The sequence below is a fragment of the Ambystoma mexicanum genome, chromosome 4q (genome assembly GCF_040938575.1).
Source record: "Ambystoma mexicanum isolate Mex_15411 chromosome 4q, UKY_AmexF1_1, whole genome shotgun sequence".
In the NCBI taxonomy this organism is placed as follows: Eukaryota; Metazoa; Chordata; class Amphibia; order Caudata; family Ambystomatidae; genus Ambystoma; species Ambystoma mexicanum.
The window spans coordinates 1,006,853,094-1,006,871,596 of NC_090928.1; the positions used below are offsets into that span (position 1 = coordinate 1,006,853,094).

Genomic DNA, 18,503 nt, shown 5'->3' on the forward strand with positions numbered 1-18,503 from the left:
CTTTCTCCACAGCTACGGTCCCATCCAACCTCAAGGAAGCCTGGGTCAGCCTCCTTCTGAAAAAACCATCCCTTGACCCCACTTCTCCTAATAACTACCGCCCTATCACCATCGTCCCCTTTATTCTCAAAATCCTAGACAAAGCAGCCCACAATCAGATCCAACACTCCATAGAGTCCAACACCATCCTAGGCAAAAGACAATCAGGTTTCCGCAAAGGCCATGGTACTGAAACCACCCTCCTAGACCTGAAAAACCAAATAACAAAGATAAATGACACGGGCAAACCAGCCCTTCTGCTCCTGAGGGACCTCTCAGCAGTGTTTGATCTCGTTGATCACAAAATCCTTACCTCTCATCTCACCAACTCAGCCCACTTCTCCAAACAAGCCTCGTCCTGGATAACATCATTCATAGAAGGCAGAGCCATGAAGGTCTTCTCAGATAAGGCTAATGCTGTGCCCACCACCATCCAGTGTGGAGTCCCCCAGGGCTCCTGCACAGCACCTACACTATACAACTTGTTTACAAAACCACTCTTCGACAAACTGGGCTCCCTCAGCATAGCCTACAACAATCATGCAGATGATACGCAAGTCCTCCTCCCTCTCACCGGATCCTATGACCAAGACCTAGCAGCCCTGCTCCACATTTACACCTCCATTCAAGGCTGGATGGCTGCCAATGGTTTATGCCTCAACGGAGAAAAGACAGAGATTATCCTTTTAGGCCCCAAAGAAACCCTGTCCAAATTCAACCAAAAAGACATCAACTTCACCATCGACAGCACCACCATCCCCGTCTCATCATCTTTGAAAACCCTTTGTGTCTACCTAGACTATTCCCTGTCCATGATATGTCCGGTCGGTGCCATTGCCTCAACTTCCACCTACACCACTAAACGTATAACTGCCATCAAACCGTTCCTCTCCAACCAAAACTGCCTCTCCATCGCACGAGCAACTATCGGAGCTAAATTAGACTATTGCAATGCCCTTCTAGCATGCACTTTGGCCAAAAATATAAATAAGTTCCAAATAGACCAAAACAATGTGCTCAAAGCAGTTCTTAGTATCCCCAAAAGAGACCACATCACATCTGCCAGAACAGTTGCTCACTGGGCCCCTGTAAAAGAGAGAATCACTTTCAAGACCCTCACCTTCACCCATAAATGCTTAAGCATTTCCACCCTGCCCTACTTGTCAGAAACCGTCACCTGAGATTCCTCCATGCGCCCTAAAAGAAGCGATTACGCAAACCAACTATGCATCCCACCCTTCAAAAGATCCAAAGCAGGTGGGATTCGTTTTCCACACGTAGCTCCCAAGCTCTGAAATGCCCTACACAAAGCTCTATGGGCCAAGACCTCCCTCACTGCCTTCTGCAAATGCCTCAAAACTAAACACATCCCGACCCTTTTCCTCCTCCTCCCCTTCTCGTCACACTACTGTACCTCGTGTTAACCTGTATGACTACTCTCCACCTCTTGTTAACTTGCCTGACTACTGCTTCACACTCATGTAACTAAGTTTTGTTTGTAACCAGCAACGATTCTTACTGTCTGTAACAGCGCCACAAGGCGTCCAGCTGATGTGTGCTTTATAAATGTAAATAAATAAATATCTCCTGGTCAGTCTTTTGACACAAATCCCTGAGGTTGGCACTGCACTTCTCCAAGCTGAATTCCGCTCTACATATACAGGCATGAACTATTTCAAATGAAATGGAATGCAGTTTTATTCAAAGTAAAGGAACTTAAAATGGTGTTTTTTTTCTTCATTTATTAATACATTATTTTTCTCTTGACATTATTTACCATTGGAAAGATCAAAGCACATTTGAAAATTAAAGATGTGTTTTCTCTAGAGATGGTATCCAAATGAGCAGAACATGCTGTGAAATTGAGCCATAAAATAAATGTTCTGGGGCCCAGGCATTATTTTATTTGCTGGTAATCACACTCCAGATGCTTGGGCTTAGCACTTTTACAAGTTGCAAAATTCTGATTTCCATAGGGGACATTTTCTGCATGTCATTGGCTTTAACAGCCCAGTCTCTGGGCACATTGCACATACATACCCTAGAAATAACTATAGTTATGTCTCTCGGTGCATATATGATTATTAATATCTCACAGGTGCATCCTGTTTTATTATGGTAGCAAGTAAGATATGGAAATCTGCATAAAACAAACTGTTTTGAACAACGTCTCTCTCTTGCTCCAAACCGAAGCAATCTCCATCTTTTCAGTTAACTTTAAAGAGATTTAGATCCATATTTCCCCACATTGTCCAGATACTGATGGATCATATTCTTTACCTTGATCTCCATCATCCTTATCATTCCAAACATCTTCATTTTTGTTTGACTCCTTTTCCTCAGTGGATGAGAATTCAGGAGACAGTGTTCTAGGACTTTAGAATTGAGCAGTTAAGGTGCACTGTGTGTTTTTCTGTCCCAAAATATGTTACTTTTGAATTTCTTGCTGACATTAGTGGATGGATTCGAAAGTGCAACTTCCTCGCAATGTCTGTGCATGCAGTCATTGTGGTGCAATGGCTGTGCATGTAATTGTACTGCATGCTCTTCAGAATGTTAAAGGGGCTGGTAGTGGAATGCTGGGTTGATGATACTTTCAATTGGCCTTGTGATATTCTGGCATCAGCATTACTCTGCACACAGCAAGTGCTGTGGCTCATGTAAAAAGACCACAAGCAGGAAATCCCCTCCTGCATCTAGATCATTTCTGTACACCAGACATATTGTTTGCAGGTGTACCATATACTCACTTAAAGAGAGGGACACTGATCGGTATCTCCTGCCTCCCTGAATGCCTGTAACTTCCTCCCACCACAAGTGCCATAGGAGTGTGTCAACAAAAGCACAATGTGACCTTCGGGATTCTCTGCTCCTCCCTGCACCCAAGTGTCAACCAAGGACAGTCGCTGAGTTCCCTCAGTTCAAACATTATCTGAATGTCTGCACCAAGCATCACCCATGGGGACCTGGAAAGTTCACTCAATTCATGAGAAGGACACTGATAGTCACCTCCTACCTCCCTGAGTGTCTGTAACTTTCTCGCGCCTTAAGTGTCATGTCAGCATGTCAACGCAAAAGCATAGCCTGCACTGAGGGATTCTCTGCTTGTCCCTTTACCGTAGTGTCACCAAAGGGCACACACGCTATTACCTGTGTTCAAGACAAAACTGATAGCCTGATATCTCCTTTTTTGCCTAAAAGTCCAAAGCCTGCCTTCACAAAATGCTCTGGACACTTTTAAAGCTGTCCAAGACTGTACAAAGTTCGAACACTAATACACTGATAAAGCACTTGCTGTAGGCATTGACAATCTTACATATACAACTATATAATCTTGTTAGATAATTGATACAATTCTGTAATCCTTAACATGATGGAAAGGGCATTTTGACATGCCCATGGAGTGCCAAGGGTAGTTCTGCAAGAGAAAAAGTCAAGTCATAGGTTTACTTCATTGCTATAAAAGTATATTCTTACCTGCTGAAACTCGGATGTAGTACTTGCCACAGCAGCTATATCCAGGTTTTGTAGAATGAATCTGCCCTCCACAACAAATATCTGCTGAGTTTATATTAAGAGTTGTGTACTTTTCATCACAGCAGCCATATCCAGGTTTACGGTCGTATAGGACACCATTGCAACATTCCTACAAATATTTGAAATACGGTGATATGTCAAAATAAGAAACTCATGCTCGGCAAGATTGCCATACACAACACCCTGCAAATACATGTAAGTGCACAGTAAATATATAAATGGTAAAGTGATGCATATACACACACAATTGGCTTGCCAATACTTCACCTGGAATACTACTGTGCATTAGGGACCCCAGCCGGCCCATAGGACTGAGGGTTTCCCAAACAGCACTTTAAGATGAGTAGCAGCACCCTTGAGATGGATGGGGATGCAGATTAGTACTCTCGCATCAAATCAAAAATGACAACTCAGTAGTTTGGCAAAGTGAGTCCGTTTAATAACCAGTACAAACAACGGGGAGTTCATGAATATCAGCAATCGCTCGATCTTCCTCTCGCTTCAACTCCAATTAATTTCAGAAAAAAACATAGTATTTATTCCAAAAACTCATCATCACTGACATGTAACTCTTAAAACTTAGCATGCAACTTGATTGGTTCTGGGAAGGTAACTTTAATATAGGCACTATATCTGTATATGGTAACGGGGAGAGTGGATTGGATAATCAATGTCAGGTCAGGCAACTAAGCCCTTCCTTAAAAATGGCTACTGTAACGTCACTAAAAGTGCAACATCTCATTGGCTCTACTAACTATAGGACCCTAGTTACATGATCCACTATGATTGGGTTGGCATCAACCCCACTCATATTTTTCCACTTGCATAGCAGCATGCAGGCTAGCCGACCAGGTGCAGGGAGTTCGTCTGCACCCCCAGCTTCCCTCCAATTATTGTTACAATCAATCATCACTTCAGTGGTCATGTATCAATTATTTCTTTGTGGTTGGCCTCGAGTCTGCTTCTTGGTCTGGGAAAGTTAAGGCATCTGGGCATGGCAAAGGTCCATGCGTAGGTGTGAACGTTTCATCTCTTCTGCTTGCTCGGTCACGTGATTCTGACCCCGTGAAATCGTCGTATTTTTCATGCAATTTCGTGTATTTGATTTAATGCTGCCAGTCGTCTGCCATCTGTGGCTTATCCTGGCCTTTCTTCACAGGATGCTCTGTTCTTCTTCTCATTAATTGCATCCACTGTTGGTCTATTTTGGCCGATACAACCTTGGCTTCTTGGCATGGTTATCCTCGTCTGAGTTTCTCTCCGTCTTTAATTCTCGATTTGTTTGCTGCGAAGCTCTCTCCTTGAGACCTTTAGTAACCTTTGCTTGATTCTGCTCTTGTGCATAATGGAAGTATATTTATATAAATTGCTTTCTTGATGTAGATATGTACATGTGGCGCTTGCCGCAATCTATCTTACTACTAAGCATAAGCGGATTCACAATGACAACCACAATGGCATTATGGGGGACATAGCATTAAGGGGGACATCAATGGGGGTGCACTGAGTTAAACTGGCCATGGGGTCGGGCTGACAAAGAAAAGGGCAATTCTGTTTGGACATGTTCGGACCAGGAGGACCCAGGGCCTCACACCCTGCTCAGACAGCAGGTAAGCATGATATGATATGGCATTTATAAAGTCCCTTTACACAAGTGTTTCGAGGTGCGACGAGGCAAGGGAGGGGGTAAACAGTGGGAAGACAGACAATGATCTTACTAGGCTGAGTGTCATTCAGATCATGCTAGTGCAAGGGAAGGGGGAAAGGGAAAAGTGCGAGGGGGAAGGGAGAGGGGAGAGTGCAGTACATGGGATAGTAGAATAATAAAATAAATAAAATGGCCAGATGATGGCAAGTGAAAGGTAAGAGAAGACATAAGTGCTGGTAGGGGACTGTAGGGATACAGAATAACAGTCCCCAGGTGCAGCGGTTGTCAGGGAGGCATTGCAGGTGAGCAATTGGCAGGGCCTAGCCCAGAGTTCAGAAAGGGTGGCCAGGTAACAAGTGCCATTTCAGCCAGGAATTCAACAGGCGAGAGGGGGAGAGAAAGCAGAAGCAAAGAGGAAGGTTTTGAGGTGTTTCCTGAACCAGAGATGGTTCTCCTCAACTTTCAGGAAGGCGGGAAGGATGTTCCAGAGCGAGGCCCCTGCTGAAGAGAGAGATCTACCACCAACTTGTTGCTTGGAGAAGCGACTGACCCTGAGGGAGTTGGAGGCTGATGAGCGAAGAGCTTGAGAAGGAAGATATTTGGGAAGAGAGAGGTGAAGGTATTGCAGCACCAGGCCCCAGAAGGCCTTGTGGACAATGCAGAGGGTTTTGAACTTAATCCTCGCAGCGACTGGGAGCCAGAGTTTTCAGTCCTGGAGGGATACGAAACCTGGGCTTGAGGCCAAGGACAATTCTTGCAGTCCTGTTCTGGATAAGTTGAAGAGGGTGTAGAGTAGAGGCAGGCAGATTTAGATATAGGCTGTTACAATAGTCCAGCCTAGAGGGAACCAGGGCTCTGGAGAAGGTGACATGTGTTTACTCTCTGTCCCCACAGGCCATCCCCACCCCCATATGGTCCCCCTGTGACGTTCCCTTGTGCCTCCACCATTCTCGCACACAGGTGTTGCCTGTTTAGCTTAATTCTTCTACCCTGCTCCCACCCAAACCCCCATCCAAGCCTACTTCTGCAGGAGTCTGTCCTGATATATTCTGGTTTCACCATCACCGTCTTGTGGCCAATGCTGGATTTTACTTTTATGGACTTCATTCATTCAAGGTGTGTCACCCTTTCTCAACTCTCATGCTGGACGTCCTTTGCATCTTTACTTGTGGTGGCCCTGAGTCATGCTGTTCCAATCTTCATCTTGTATCCTGGCTTGCAACATTAAGCGTTACTACTGACCCTCTGCAATTGTATTCACTCTCCCCTCTTGTTTCTCCACTCTTTTTGACTGCTAACTCTCTGTTCTCTCCTCCTTTCCCTTCTCCCTTTTCCTATCTCCTCCCCTTACTTTCTTCTATGCACTTACTCTATCAGAATTGTCCCTGGACAGACAGACAGACAGACAGACAGGCAGACAGACAGACAGACAGACACACACACACACACACACACACACACACACATTCAATGAAATGGGATGTTATGGTTAAGTTGCTCCAATACAAAACACATATATTTCTCAAAAAAACATTGTTTCCTCCCTGGATGATTTTGCTTTGTTGAATGAGGAGACTGTTATAATGGTAGCAGGAGAAGTTAATGCAAAAATCACATTCTTTGGCGGTCCCAGCCTTAGTCTCAAACAATAATCATAGATTACACTGGTCTAACTTTAATTCCAAAACTACTATCCAAAGATTATATTTTCAACTTCTTCCTCTTTCTTCTATATCAGGGCTGGTTGATTTATCTTCTTTTTCTATCTATGATTGACTGACACATAATTACCATCCATTTGTTACAATATCCAGGAGGTCCCTCAAACCTTTTTCATTCATCAGCAACATCCAGGTTCAACAAATAATGTGGGGAGTTTAAAAGTAAACTCCTGAATGCATAAGGGATGATGAAAACCACAGCAAGGAGCATTTGATCAAGTTTAGAATCATTACAAAAAGTGACATAGTGACAAGGGGTATGGGTGTACCCAATTATCATCTTGCTTTCAAGTTGCAACACATGTTGCCTTTCTTAGTGGAATATATGGAGGAATGGGCAGTGGCCTAGGCCAGCATGAGAGGTCCTTTAAAACCTGCTGCTTTGTTGAGTACTAGAAATGGTCATAAGATTGAGACTTATGTTCTGACTGAATTCCTTTGTAATTACTGTCTGGACCTATCACAACATTTAAAGTAAGATGTGTTGTTTACAAAAGGGGAATACATTTGGATGAATCGTTCTACCAGAATCAATAAAAAGATGTTATTTTGGCCCATTTGGTACCCAGGAGGAATATGTCGGATTGAAGATTCAGTTAAGAATGGAACTTTTTTGTCCTTTAAGGATCTTACAGTCATTAATGGTCTCAATGACTGTACATTTGGAGAATATTGATCTCTGAGATCTGGAATGCCTTCTTTCAATATGCTTGCTGACTCAGACCTTAATGGGAACATTGTTCAATTGGAGGGCTGGAACGTATGGCCTCAGCTGTTTACAAGCTTGTGAGCGGACCAGTGAAAATGAATGTCAAGCTCCAGGAGACATGGGGCCTCATTCCAAGTGTGGCTGTCCAGAAACAAGGGCGCCGGTAAGCTTACTGGCACCCTTGTTTCCAGACCGCCACACTACGAGCCTGCCTGTAGGGGCTGTTGCATCCTGCAGGGTCAGACTTGCGGGGTGCAATGGCCCCTGTAGGCAGACTTTTCACGGAAGCAATGGCACAATTTGCAACAGTGCCAGTGCTTCCGTCTCCCCACTCCCATGGAGTCCTATGGACCTTCACGGCAATGGGGAGTTACCAACCCTCCGCCTGATTTCCTGCGCCCCCGGGACTTGTAATGTCCCAGTGGCACCGGAAAGTCAGGCAGCGGATTGAGTGTTTCCAGGTCGGGAGCCGCGGACCTCGGAATGAGGGCCATGGTCAAGTTGCCTTTCTTCAGAGATGGCTGAGACGAGATGGGAAGCACTGTGTAGGAATATACCCAAAATATCTGTTACGATTGGGGAAAGAGTGAGACAGATCAAATTGTTGAATAGAATACATGGGACTCCAGGGAGGAAGTGCAGACAAGGATTACGTGTATCCAATGCCTGCTGGGGATGCAAACACAAGACTGGATCTTTGAATATATGTTATGGGACTGCAAAAGGGTGAGGCCTTTTTGGAGTGAAAAGCTTTGGGTATGGATGTAGAATGTGACTTTGAAACTTTGATCTTGGGAGAGGATACAAAGTTGGAGGAACTATCATATTCACAAACGATCTGGCTTTTCAGGGCTTCTTTGGTGGCCAAAGGGATTAATCTGGAAATCCAACAATTTTCCAACCAAACCTGTGTGGGTTAAAAAGATATATTTGCTTTTGCACATTGAGAGGGTAATTAAAGGAGATCCATGGTTTTTGAAAACATTTAGAACAGATTTTTGGAGATGGACTTGGGGTGATTTTTGTTTTTGGTGTGCTCAACTGGAGAGTGTAGTCACATTTTTGGGAATTTCTTGGTGAATCATATATTATTTGTGCTGGTTGGGCGTTGTTTTTCCCTTCTTCTTTCTTGTTTAGTTTATGATTGTCAATCTGATTGTTATAGTTGTGTTAAATGCCATACATATGTAATTTAAAAAAAAAGAAACAATCATTAAAGAAAGAATACTAGGAAAGGAAACGGGAAATTCTCAAGAGAGTGGTTTCAACAAAAAGACTCTAAGGGGCTTTGCCGAATAGTAATAAACAGATAAGTCAGGGTATGTAGCAGTATATCCTAATATACTTATCACACCAAAAGAATGCAAAGCTGCAGTCCACCCAAACAACGTATGTGCAGAGAAATTAGGTATGGCTATCCCACTTCAGCTATTAAGATCAACATTAGGTACCAACAATGACAATCACGCCACTGTTAGACCTGGTTCTGAACACTTGCAATTGTCCACTTGTGATGTATGTCAGACTGGGTTGTGTGTTGGCCCCCTTATTGGTATTCCTTTACATAAATGCTTTCCTAGTGGACATTAATGAAACTAAAGCTGATGCTGTGTGGAGGAATTTTGGATTTCAGCATGATGCTGTCTTTATTTCCAAGACACACACTGTCGACCAGAAACAACACAATGCATTCCTCAAGATACATTGCTCAAAGTGCTTGACCATAAACAACACCATGACTAAGTGTCGGTATGGCCTACTCAGCGAAGAGAAATTTAAACATCAAATTGGTAATTCATCTTTCAAGTGCAAGGGCCACAAAGGTTGTTCATTTCTAGTATCTTGTAATCTTTCTATCTAGCACAGACTATTGGAGGCCGCAGGGTATTTAGAGCGTCCTCACACTTTCTGAACAGCCTTACAAAGCCTTTCTAAAACATATGAGGTCCAGAAGATTAAACTAGAACTCGAGATGTATAAATCCCAGGTCTTCAGTGGCACACTGCATGGTGCTGAAGCTTGGGGCCATGAAGGCTGATCCTGTTTGGAAAAGGCAGAGACTGGACTGTCAGGTCCCTTTTATGCCTGCTTCCAGAACCCCCACTATTCCACTGCAGATGGAGCATGGCATTTGGACTGTTATGTACAAGGCAAGATTTAGACCACTGAACTACTGGATGAAAATGTTGTTCTCACCTCTTTTGGCCCCTAGCAAAAGGGTACTAATTAACTGTTTGTTATTGCCAGTAGCAAGGGAACATGTCCTGGCCGATCTACATTGGAAAAATGTCAGTGGGTGATACAAATTTCTTTCACTTAGGATCACTGTAACTCGATCTCTTCTTCAGTCAAGGCACTCCTGAAAATTGTGAGTGGATCATCTTTCAAATTGTAGCTACAAGTCAGATATGATATGATATGGCATTTATAACGTGCCTATACACAAGTGTTTCAAGGCGCGACGAGGCAAGGGGGGGGGGCAGAGGGAAAACAGACAGCGATCCTACTAGGCCCAGTGACATTGAGATCGCGCAAGTGCAGGGGGGAGGGAAAGGGGAAAAGTGCATGGGTAGAGGGGAGTGGGCAGTGCAGTACATAGGATAACAGTCAATAAATAAGACAATAATTAAAAGAGCGGCCAGCTGGTGGCGAGTGCAAGGGTAAGAGCAGACATCAGAGGTCAAGTGCTGGTGGGAGCTGTAGGGGTACATATACAGTCCCCAAGTGCAAGGGTTGCCATGGAGCAGTGCAGGTGTGCATCTGGCGGTGTGGGATTCTGGCCGGAGATCAGAGGTTAGCCAGGTAACCAGTGCAGATTCAGAATCAGCCAGGAGATCAGCAGGGTAGAGGAGGAGAGAAAGCAGAAGCAAAGAGGAAGGTCTTGAGGTGCTTCCGGAACCAGATATGGTTCTCCTCAAGTTTCAGAGATGCAGGGAGGCTGTTCCAGAGGGAGGCCCCAGCAGAAGAAAGAGATCTACCACCAACACACAGCTTGGAGAAGCGACTGACCCTGAGGGATTTGAAGGCAGAGACCCGCAGTATGCTATCCCTTTACCTTAAAATAAAGCGGGTGGGAGCCAAGTGGTACCTAGGTCAGACAGAAACTTTGTATTTGAAAGTACTTATTGACAAAATTAGACTTGGCAATTTACCACTTGGCTAACTTAACTTCCTGGTCGTCCATGGGCATGCCATCTTTGATGTTTTGCCAGGTTTGTCAGGGTGCCAAGGAGCGTTTGTTACACTTCCTGCTGCTTTGCCACATTTATTTGTGAACCCAAAAGATGCACAAACTCCATTCTAAGCTCTTCATATGTGCCTGGAAAAGGGAGTTTTTCCATTGGGCCTCATTACGAATCAGGCGTTAAGGGGTTAACGACGCCGTAAACGGCACCGACCCTTAACGCCTGATTACAAGGTCCGTTAGCGCCATGGTGATATTAACACCTGCTTTTTGCAATATGGTGGTAAGGGTTCAACCCAGGTGGTAACTTACCGCCTGGATCGTAATGAGGCCCAATATCTTTGATGTTTCCAATTTGATGTCGGCTCTGAGTCAAGCATACAAAGCCCTGAGTTATCCCCCACATTATGAGTAGCGCCTAGAATCTGCTATACAGGTATAGAGTCCCCATGTGGGATGGAAAATGTACTTTGATCTCTTATATGGTTGATTCATTTTATAGGTTGTTTTTTACTGACATCCAACATTCACACTAATGGGGTCATTACGACCCAGGCGGTAAGTACACCAACTTTACCACCATGGTGGATGGCGTATTTACCGCCCCATTCCAAGGTGAGTGGGGCGGTAAATCCCCATTTCCCATTTACCCTTCCCCATTCCCATTTTTGCCCCATAGGGCATAATGGGAGTGGGGAAGGCGCTAATAACGGTGCCGTAATTAGCACCAAGGCGGTTTAGCGCCATGGATTTTAACGCCTGCTAAAAGCAGCCGTTGAAATTGGAATCGGGCGTTAAGGGTTAACGACGGCGTTAACCCTTAACGCCTGAGTTGTAATGAGGCCCTAATTGTTGAATTTAATCCTAGGGCCTTGTTCGTGATGTGTTTAGATGAAGTAAAGACTATTAGTTATTGTTTATTTGATCATGAGATATATTGTATATTCGATCTATTTGAAATGTATACATTCTGATGCATTTATGCATGAGGTATCGTTTTGTGACCCTAAATATCAGAAATAAACATATTTCTGACTGATTAGGATTATGTTAATGTACATTAAAAATATAAATGAGTAACTCCAAATTCTAGCTACAAAGCATGCACAAGCATGCACAAGTAGCAAGAAAGAGTATTTCTTCGTTTTTAATTGAGACAGTATTTTTTTTTTTACAGGATCTAGTTGAACGCCTGCCAGCAGTGAAGGGAACCCATCAAGCGCACATAATGGGCCTCATCGCATCACAAATAGTGTTACCGCAATTTAGTCTGGCGCTATGAAGAAATATGTTGTTATTCAAAAGCTAATGCGTTGTTCCCATCTCTGTGAAGTATTTTCAATTGGTCCAATAAAAGTTATCCATACCTGGATTTTGTGGGATATTAAAACCAGAGTAACACAGTCCCGAACTTTTATTTGCACTTCTATTAAGCAAGTAATTATCTTGCTCAATGCGTTTATTTCTTCTCGTCTGGCCAGTAAAATGCCTTATACCGTGGTCTGCATAAGAGACAATCTGACCTCTTACAGCATTTTCTAAAAGCCCCAGTTCGCCTATTTCTTTTTTTAAATAAGCGAGTCAATTTCTCTGAAATTTTAAAACAACTTCGCTGTAGCAAGATGTAGCAAGATGGATTGATTTTAAAGCACTATTCCTTGCTCATAAGTAAAATTCTCAGAATTGCACGTTTCATAAATTCTACCCCCTTTGCTCACCAGGTCTTCAATTGATGTTAATACCATATATTTATCGAAAGCCACTAGGTGGCCATTCTGTGTGCTACTCTCAGATGAATTGAGTATTTCATGGTGTTCCTCAAAAATCTAAAAACATGTGTCTAAACTGGCTCCCTTACTTATCTGTGTGATTTGATTTCACATCCAGTGCAAAGATGCTTTCTGGTGAACACTCTGCGCTGTACATAAAATAACATAACATGGAATCTGTCTCGTCTACTTCAAACTATGGGCAACTACTGCAGCTCAGCTTCAACCTCCACCCACATTGAAGTGATTAACATTCCAGGCACCAAACTACAGCTGCATTTTGGTCCATACCTCTGGGAAAGAGGCAACTTAGCTTACTTGTCCCTATGAACACCAATCCCCCAAAATGATTGCAGCGTTGTTAGCAAATACTCTGTTAGGTATATAAAGGCTTTGCAGAATGTAGGTAATGACTGATGCAGTGCAGTGCAATATAGGACTGGGATGTTGTTCTATGGATCAATTGAGTTATACTGTGATGTCCCTATTGTTTTACTTGCAATACAGTATACTGACCACAACCATGGTGACATGTATTTCTAAGTTACATTCCTTTGTGCTGTCCTACTTTCTGAATGATAATAATATAATAAAAATAAGGTTGATCCAAAATATCATCTCCAGCTCTATTTGAACCCTACTACATTTTCTATCAAAGAGGGGAGGGGGTGAAGCACTAGGACTCAGACCATGTGCATATTGTGATGATTCACAGGTTCTCGTCACTTCCCCCCAGAGGGAGCCCTTCCCTATGAGGTTAGGGAAATGAGGCTGCTACCCAATAATCCCCCTAGTGGTGATAATAAGCTGGAGGAACTCAAAGGGAGAGACTCCCCTCTATGGGATAATGATTCCCTTTACTTTAGGGAACTCCCAGAAAACCTCCTAAAGGACATTGCTACACCCTCTTACCCTTCTAAGGTATCAGCCCCTCAAGTCTTTGTTGATTACTGTAATGCTGCCCCATTCACTCATACACTCCTGAAAATGACTGAGGAGAGGGTGAAAATGACTGAGGAGGGGAAGAATGGAAAATCCATAAAGAGTGCTTGTTGGCTGGCAGCCAACCGTACTGAGATGTAGAAGAGGGAAAGAGGAATGGATATCAGTTCAAAAAGACAAACAAAAGACTATGCATATACGCTGGGATGGGACCAGCTGTAAGAGACTAACCTTCAGGGTTCAGGAAGCATGAGAGAATCAAACACGGAGCAACAGTGATGCCAGATGGGAGAACCGGGAGGACCACAGTCGGCACAGAGAGTGGCCCATTCCAACCACAGAAGAAAGGGGGAGGAACACCGCCAACTACAACAGAAAGAGAGGAACGCCAAGCAGTGGCACCACCCAAGGAAGTTGGACCAGCTGGTCCATAAACAGTGCTGGTACTGCAACACCTCCACAGAAGAGGCTTATTGCCAGGAAGAGGCAGTAGACTGGTCTTTTCAAACCACATGGATGAGAGAAGTGGCCTGGACCCTGCAGGAAGAACTGGTGATGCTTGCTAACAAGACAGAAAGTAACGGGCATAGCGGAAGACTCCGGAGGGGGCCAGGATAAATACACATCAAAGTTGCATTTCTTCATCACAGTGGTGACCCCTTTGAAACCCAAGAGAAGTACATGAGTAATCTCCCTCACCTCACCAGAGTGGTGACTCCTTTGAAACTCAAGATAACTACGGGAGTAATTGCTCTCATCATAGTGGTGGCCCCTTTGAAACTCAAGAGAAGTATGGAAGTAATCTCCCTAATCAAAGTGGTGACCCCCTTGAAACAAGAGAAACACAGGAGTGATCTCCCACATTACATTGATAAAACTAAGAAAAGTCAAATTGAAGTAAGATTCAGGAGTAATCTCCCTGGTCACAGTGATAATACTAAGAGACGTCAAAGAGAAGAAATACTCTCGAGTAATCTCCCTTGTTTTAGCAGTTGTCAGAAGAGTAATAAGATTGGGCAAGTCATGGGGAGTATTCTCCCTCATCTCAGTACTTGTCCCAAAAGTGAACATATTGGGTAAGTCATCAGGAATGATCTCCCTTGTCTCAGTACTTGGCCCAAGTGTGAACTAAGTGTGACAGATGAACGAAGCCTATGGAGTAGTCTCCCTCATTGTGGTACTTGGCACAAGTGTGAACTAAGTGTGGCGGGTGAAATAAGCCTCAGGAGTAATTTCCCTCGTCTCTGTCCTTGGCCTAAGCATGAACAAAGTAGGGTAGCTGAAATAAGATTCAGGAGCAATTTCCCTCAGAGAAAGAATGATTGTTTAACATTGGTGAAAACTCTGAGAGAAGCTTGAAGAGAAGTGCAAGATCATTAGTGGATTTGGAAATGCTATTGAGAAGAATTGAGAATTGTTCAGCAAAAGTGGAACTTTGTGAACCAGGAGAAGGGAGTCATTCTCCTGGTGATTTTTATGCCAGATAAGGTGGCATTGTGGATCAATAAAAAGGTAATTGGTGTATTTTGAAAGACTATTGAGTATATTTGAGAAATGTTCCACAAGAGTGGAACTTTGTGAACCAGCAGAAGGGAGTCATTGGGCCTCATCACAACCCTGGCGGTAGCCGTGCCTGTAAAAGTAGGATCCTACTGGCAGAGCAATCCCCTGCTAGTCCAATGTAAAACAGGCACGGCTGCCACCGGAGTTGCATTTTATCCAGCACCTAGAACAAGGCAATTACCAGGTCATTACGGCCTTGCCAGACCTGGTATTTGCCATTCCTGGGTGCTGGAAAAAGATCTTCCCCATTCCCATTGAGCCCTATTGGGCTCAATGGGAATGGGGAAGCCGGATGCACATGCGCTGTTATCAACAGCGCTTGTGCATCCATAATGCTGTGCTCGCTGGTGCCTTTCATTCCACCAGGACAGACCTGGTGGAATGAAAGGCACCCGCGAGCACAACTCAGAGTTTGCTGGTCCCGATACAACGGTACCGGCAAGCTTAGAGGTACCATTGTATCCGGACCGACAAGCTCGTAATGAGGCCCATTCTCCTGGTTGTTTCTTTATTTGGAAGTTCCTCAATCTAGCATGCCACAATATATGCTCTTGTAAAGTGTCTTGATTCATGACTAATTGATACAGAAAGAACAAGGGCTATAAAATATAAACTAAGTGCATCAGCTTTGTGAAGGTTCCCGTCTGACACTAAGATAATGGCTCTGCTTCCTTCTCCCTGCAAAACTGTGTAAGAAATCACACTTAGAATGGCACCTTTGTTTTGGTGTTAGGAGATGCTGTGTGAGGCATGGGGACTAAAGGAGAGAGAATATTGTGGTAGAGCTAAGGAAGAAGATCGAAGGACTTTGGTGAAGCAAGGAGGGATATAGGCAGAGAAAAAGAATGGGAGAGAATACAAGGACAAAGGTTGCAGGTAACATCCAAGAAAGATTTGGAAGGAGTTTTGAGGAAGAGGGACAGAACAGGTACCAGGAGGTTTGTGGCAAGAACATAGGAAAGAAGGAGGACAGGAGTTATGAGGAGGAAGTTGGGAAAAGTAAGTAGGGGGTGGACTGGAATTGTGAGAAGGAGATTGGGAGATGTTATTCCGAAGGTGAGGAGAGAACAATGGAAAAGAGATTTTCCAGAGATGTGAGAAGGAGATTGGCTGGAGGTGAGAGGAGGAAGGAAGAGAGACAACAAAGGAACGAGTAGGGTCGACTATCACGAGGATGGTGAGAACTTTACAGCAGAGGAGGTTGTGAGAAACCTTAAGAGTGAAAATAAAGGGAACCACAAGAAGCAGGCAATGAGGACTATTGCCCTAGACACTTTGAAACCAGTAGTGGAAGACAAAATGATTAATGGAAAGGATCAAGGATGACAAAGACAATGTTCATTGCCTGACCCTTGGTTTGCTGAATATGTGATATGGAGCCAGTAAGGGCAAGAAGAGAATCCCCTGACCCCCCCGAAACACAGGGAATTGGTGCAGGGTATCAACATTTTAATCCTACTACCAACACAATCTCTTTAAGAATGCATAACGATATGTAATGTCAAGCTCTGTGTGCTTGTTGCGAGCAGCGAGCATTATTATGATTGCATTTCCAATAAGGGCTTGTTCCCTTTTACCTAACAATATACAGCCATTCTCAATGTGTATGTATTAATCAAACAGGTAGATGCAGACCAGCAAGAGGCTCTATCATCTCCCCTTGCGGGACACATACATGGTCTGTGTTTGAGTGCACATATACCTTTTCTCCCAATCCAAAATGGCTGATCAGACTTTTAAAGGCTCAGTCTGTGGTATCTAGAAAAGCTACAAACATGAACTAGTTAAACCCAAATCCATAATCTCCCGTAGACCGTCCCAATCCGTGAAAAGAAACAGTTATGAAAATCAGTTGCAGTGTGTTAGGAGGGACATGATACAGAGGGAGAGATTTGTTAAGGATTCCAATCAGGTGACACACACCTTAGTCTCGGCCCAGTATGCAGCACTCGATTGAAATGCTTATGTTAGATTAGATTCAATATTGAGATGGTACACCACTCATATCACACCCCCTCTTCAAATACCTCGGGTCACAATGGACCATGTACCAGGCTGGTTGATAAAATGTAATATTTATTTATTTATTTATTTTAAAATTCAAAAGAAATCATACAATTTTTAGTATGGGGCAGCAGTCACCAATGGGGTGATAATAACAATAGGAATGTAAGCAATGCACTTAGTTTAACCTTCTATTGACACAACTCAAAAACACCAGGGAATAGGAGCACTTTATGATTTTAGGTAAGAACGCACTGGAGTTAGAATTTCCCCCTACAAGGTTCCCTCAACCTACAAATAAGTAAGTGAATAAACAGAATCAGCAGGTAATCAGGAATGACAGGCAAGAAACAGCATTTAAATCTGATCTTCCCTCCCCAAACAAGAGAGAAAAACAGATTTTAAACCCTGGCAATGCTAAAATGACACTCGGAAATGGAAGAATAACACAATGAATGGGCATAACTCTTGAAACAAAAACAATTCTTTACTGGAGCAACACTGGAAAGATACTAGCAACCACAAGCAATGGATTGAGCAAAAGCATACAATTCGAAATTGAATGGAAGATTGAAAACAGTTTATAATCAAAATGACACGTTTTAAAATTAACAAACTTTTGCAAATCCCACCTGAATTTACCAAAATAGTTTTTAATAAAAACGGGTGAATTATTGTAAATTGCGATGTAAAATCGCAATGTAGTTTTTGTGAATCTAGGTACAATATGAAAGTGAAATGAGGTCGCTAGCTGTTAAATTGAGTGAGTTATGCAAGATCTAATGAGGTGCGTTTTTGAGAAAATGAAGGTGCAAAAAAGGAACAGAACTCAATTTTGATATGGTCCATTTTACTCTACACTAGGGCATTCAGGCCAGGCTACCAGATTGAGACACAGTAAGCCCCTGGGTTGACTCATGAGTTCAACCCTAGCACGTACGCGCACGCCCAGGTGGACCCAGCCTAATCACTCCAAACAGGATTAGTAGCTTAGGATTCTACAAGACAAAGTTATTAACGATGTTGGCGCTAGCACAAGGATTCAAAGTAGGGTAGCAACAATGATTGTGACAAGATTATAAGTTATCAGGGTCAGAAAAGGATAGCTTAAAAATTGGAACTAAGGACAAGGCACAACAAGGTATACTATGTTTCTATTGTTCCTATTGATACTCACAGTCCACCTCTAGTTTGTTTTTGTGGACATTCAGGGCTCTGGATCACCACAGGGATCTGGTCTAACACAGGACAGCCAGACAAAATCAGTGGGACAGGGTCAGCTGGGCAGGGACTGGATACCAAAGTATAGTTCTTCTGGACTGGCAATTCTGGTTACTGGATACTATCGGGCATCAGGAGAGCAGGATGGCAGCAGCATGCAGTGAGT

At 43.5% G+C, this 18,503-nt stretch overlaps 1 protein-coding gene across 1 annotated transcript in view; it reads right to left on the reverse strand.

Annotated features, from left to right (window-relative positions):
* USH2A (usherin) overlaps window positions 1–18,503 on the reverse strand; it is a 4,817,015-nt gene that overhangs the window by 1,301,741 nt on the left and 3,496,771 nt on the right. The window contains exon 49 of the mRNA XM_069608572.1: window positions 3,517–3,685. Coding sequence (XP_069464673.1) covers window positions 3,517–3,685 — 169 coding nt within the window. The remainder of the gene's footprint in view (window positions 1–3,516; window positions 3,686–18,503) is intronic.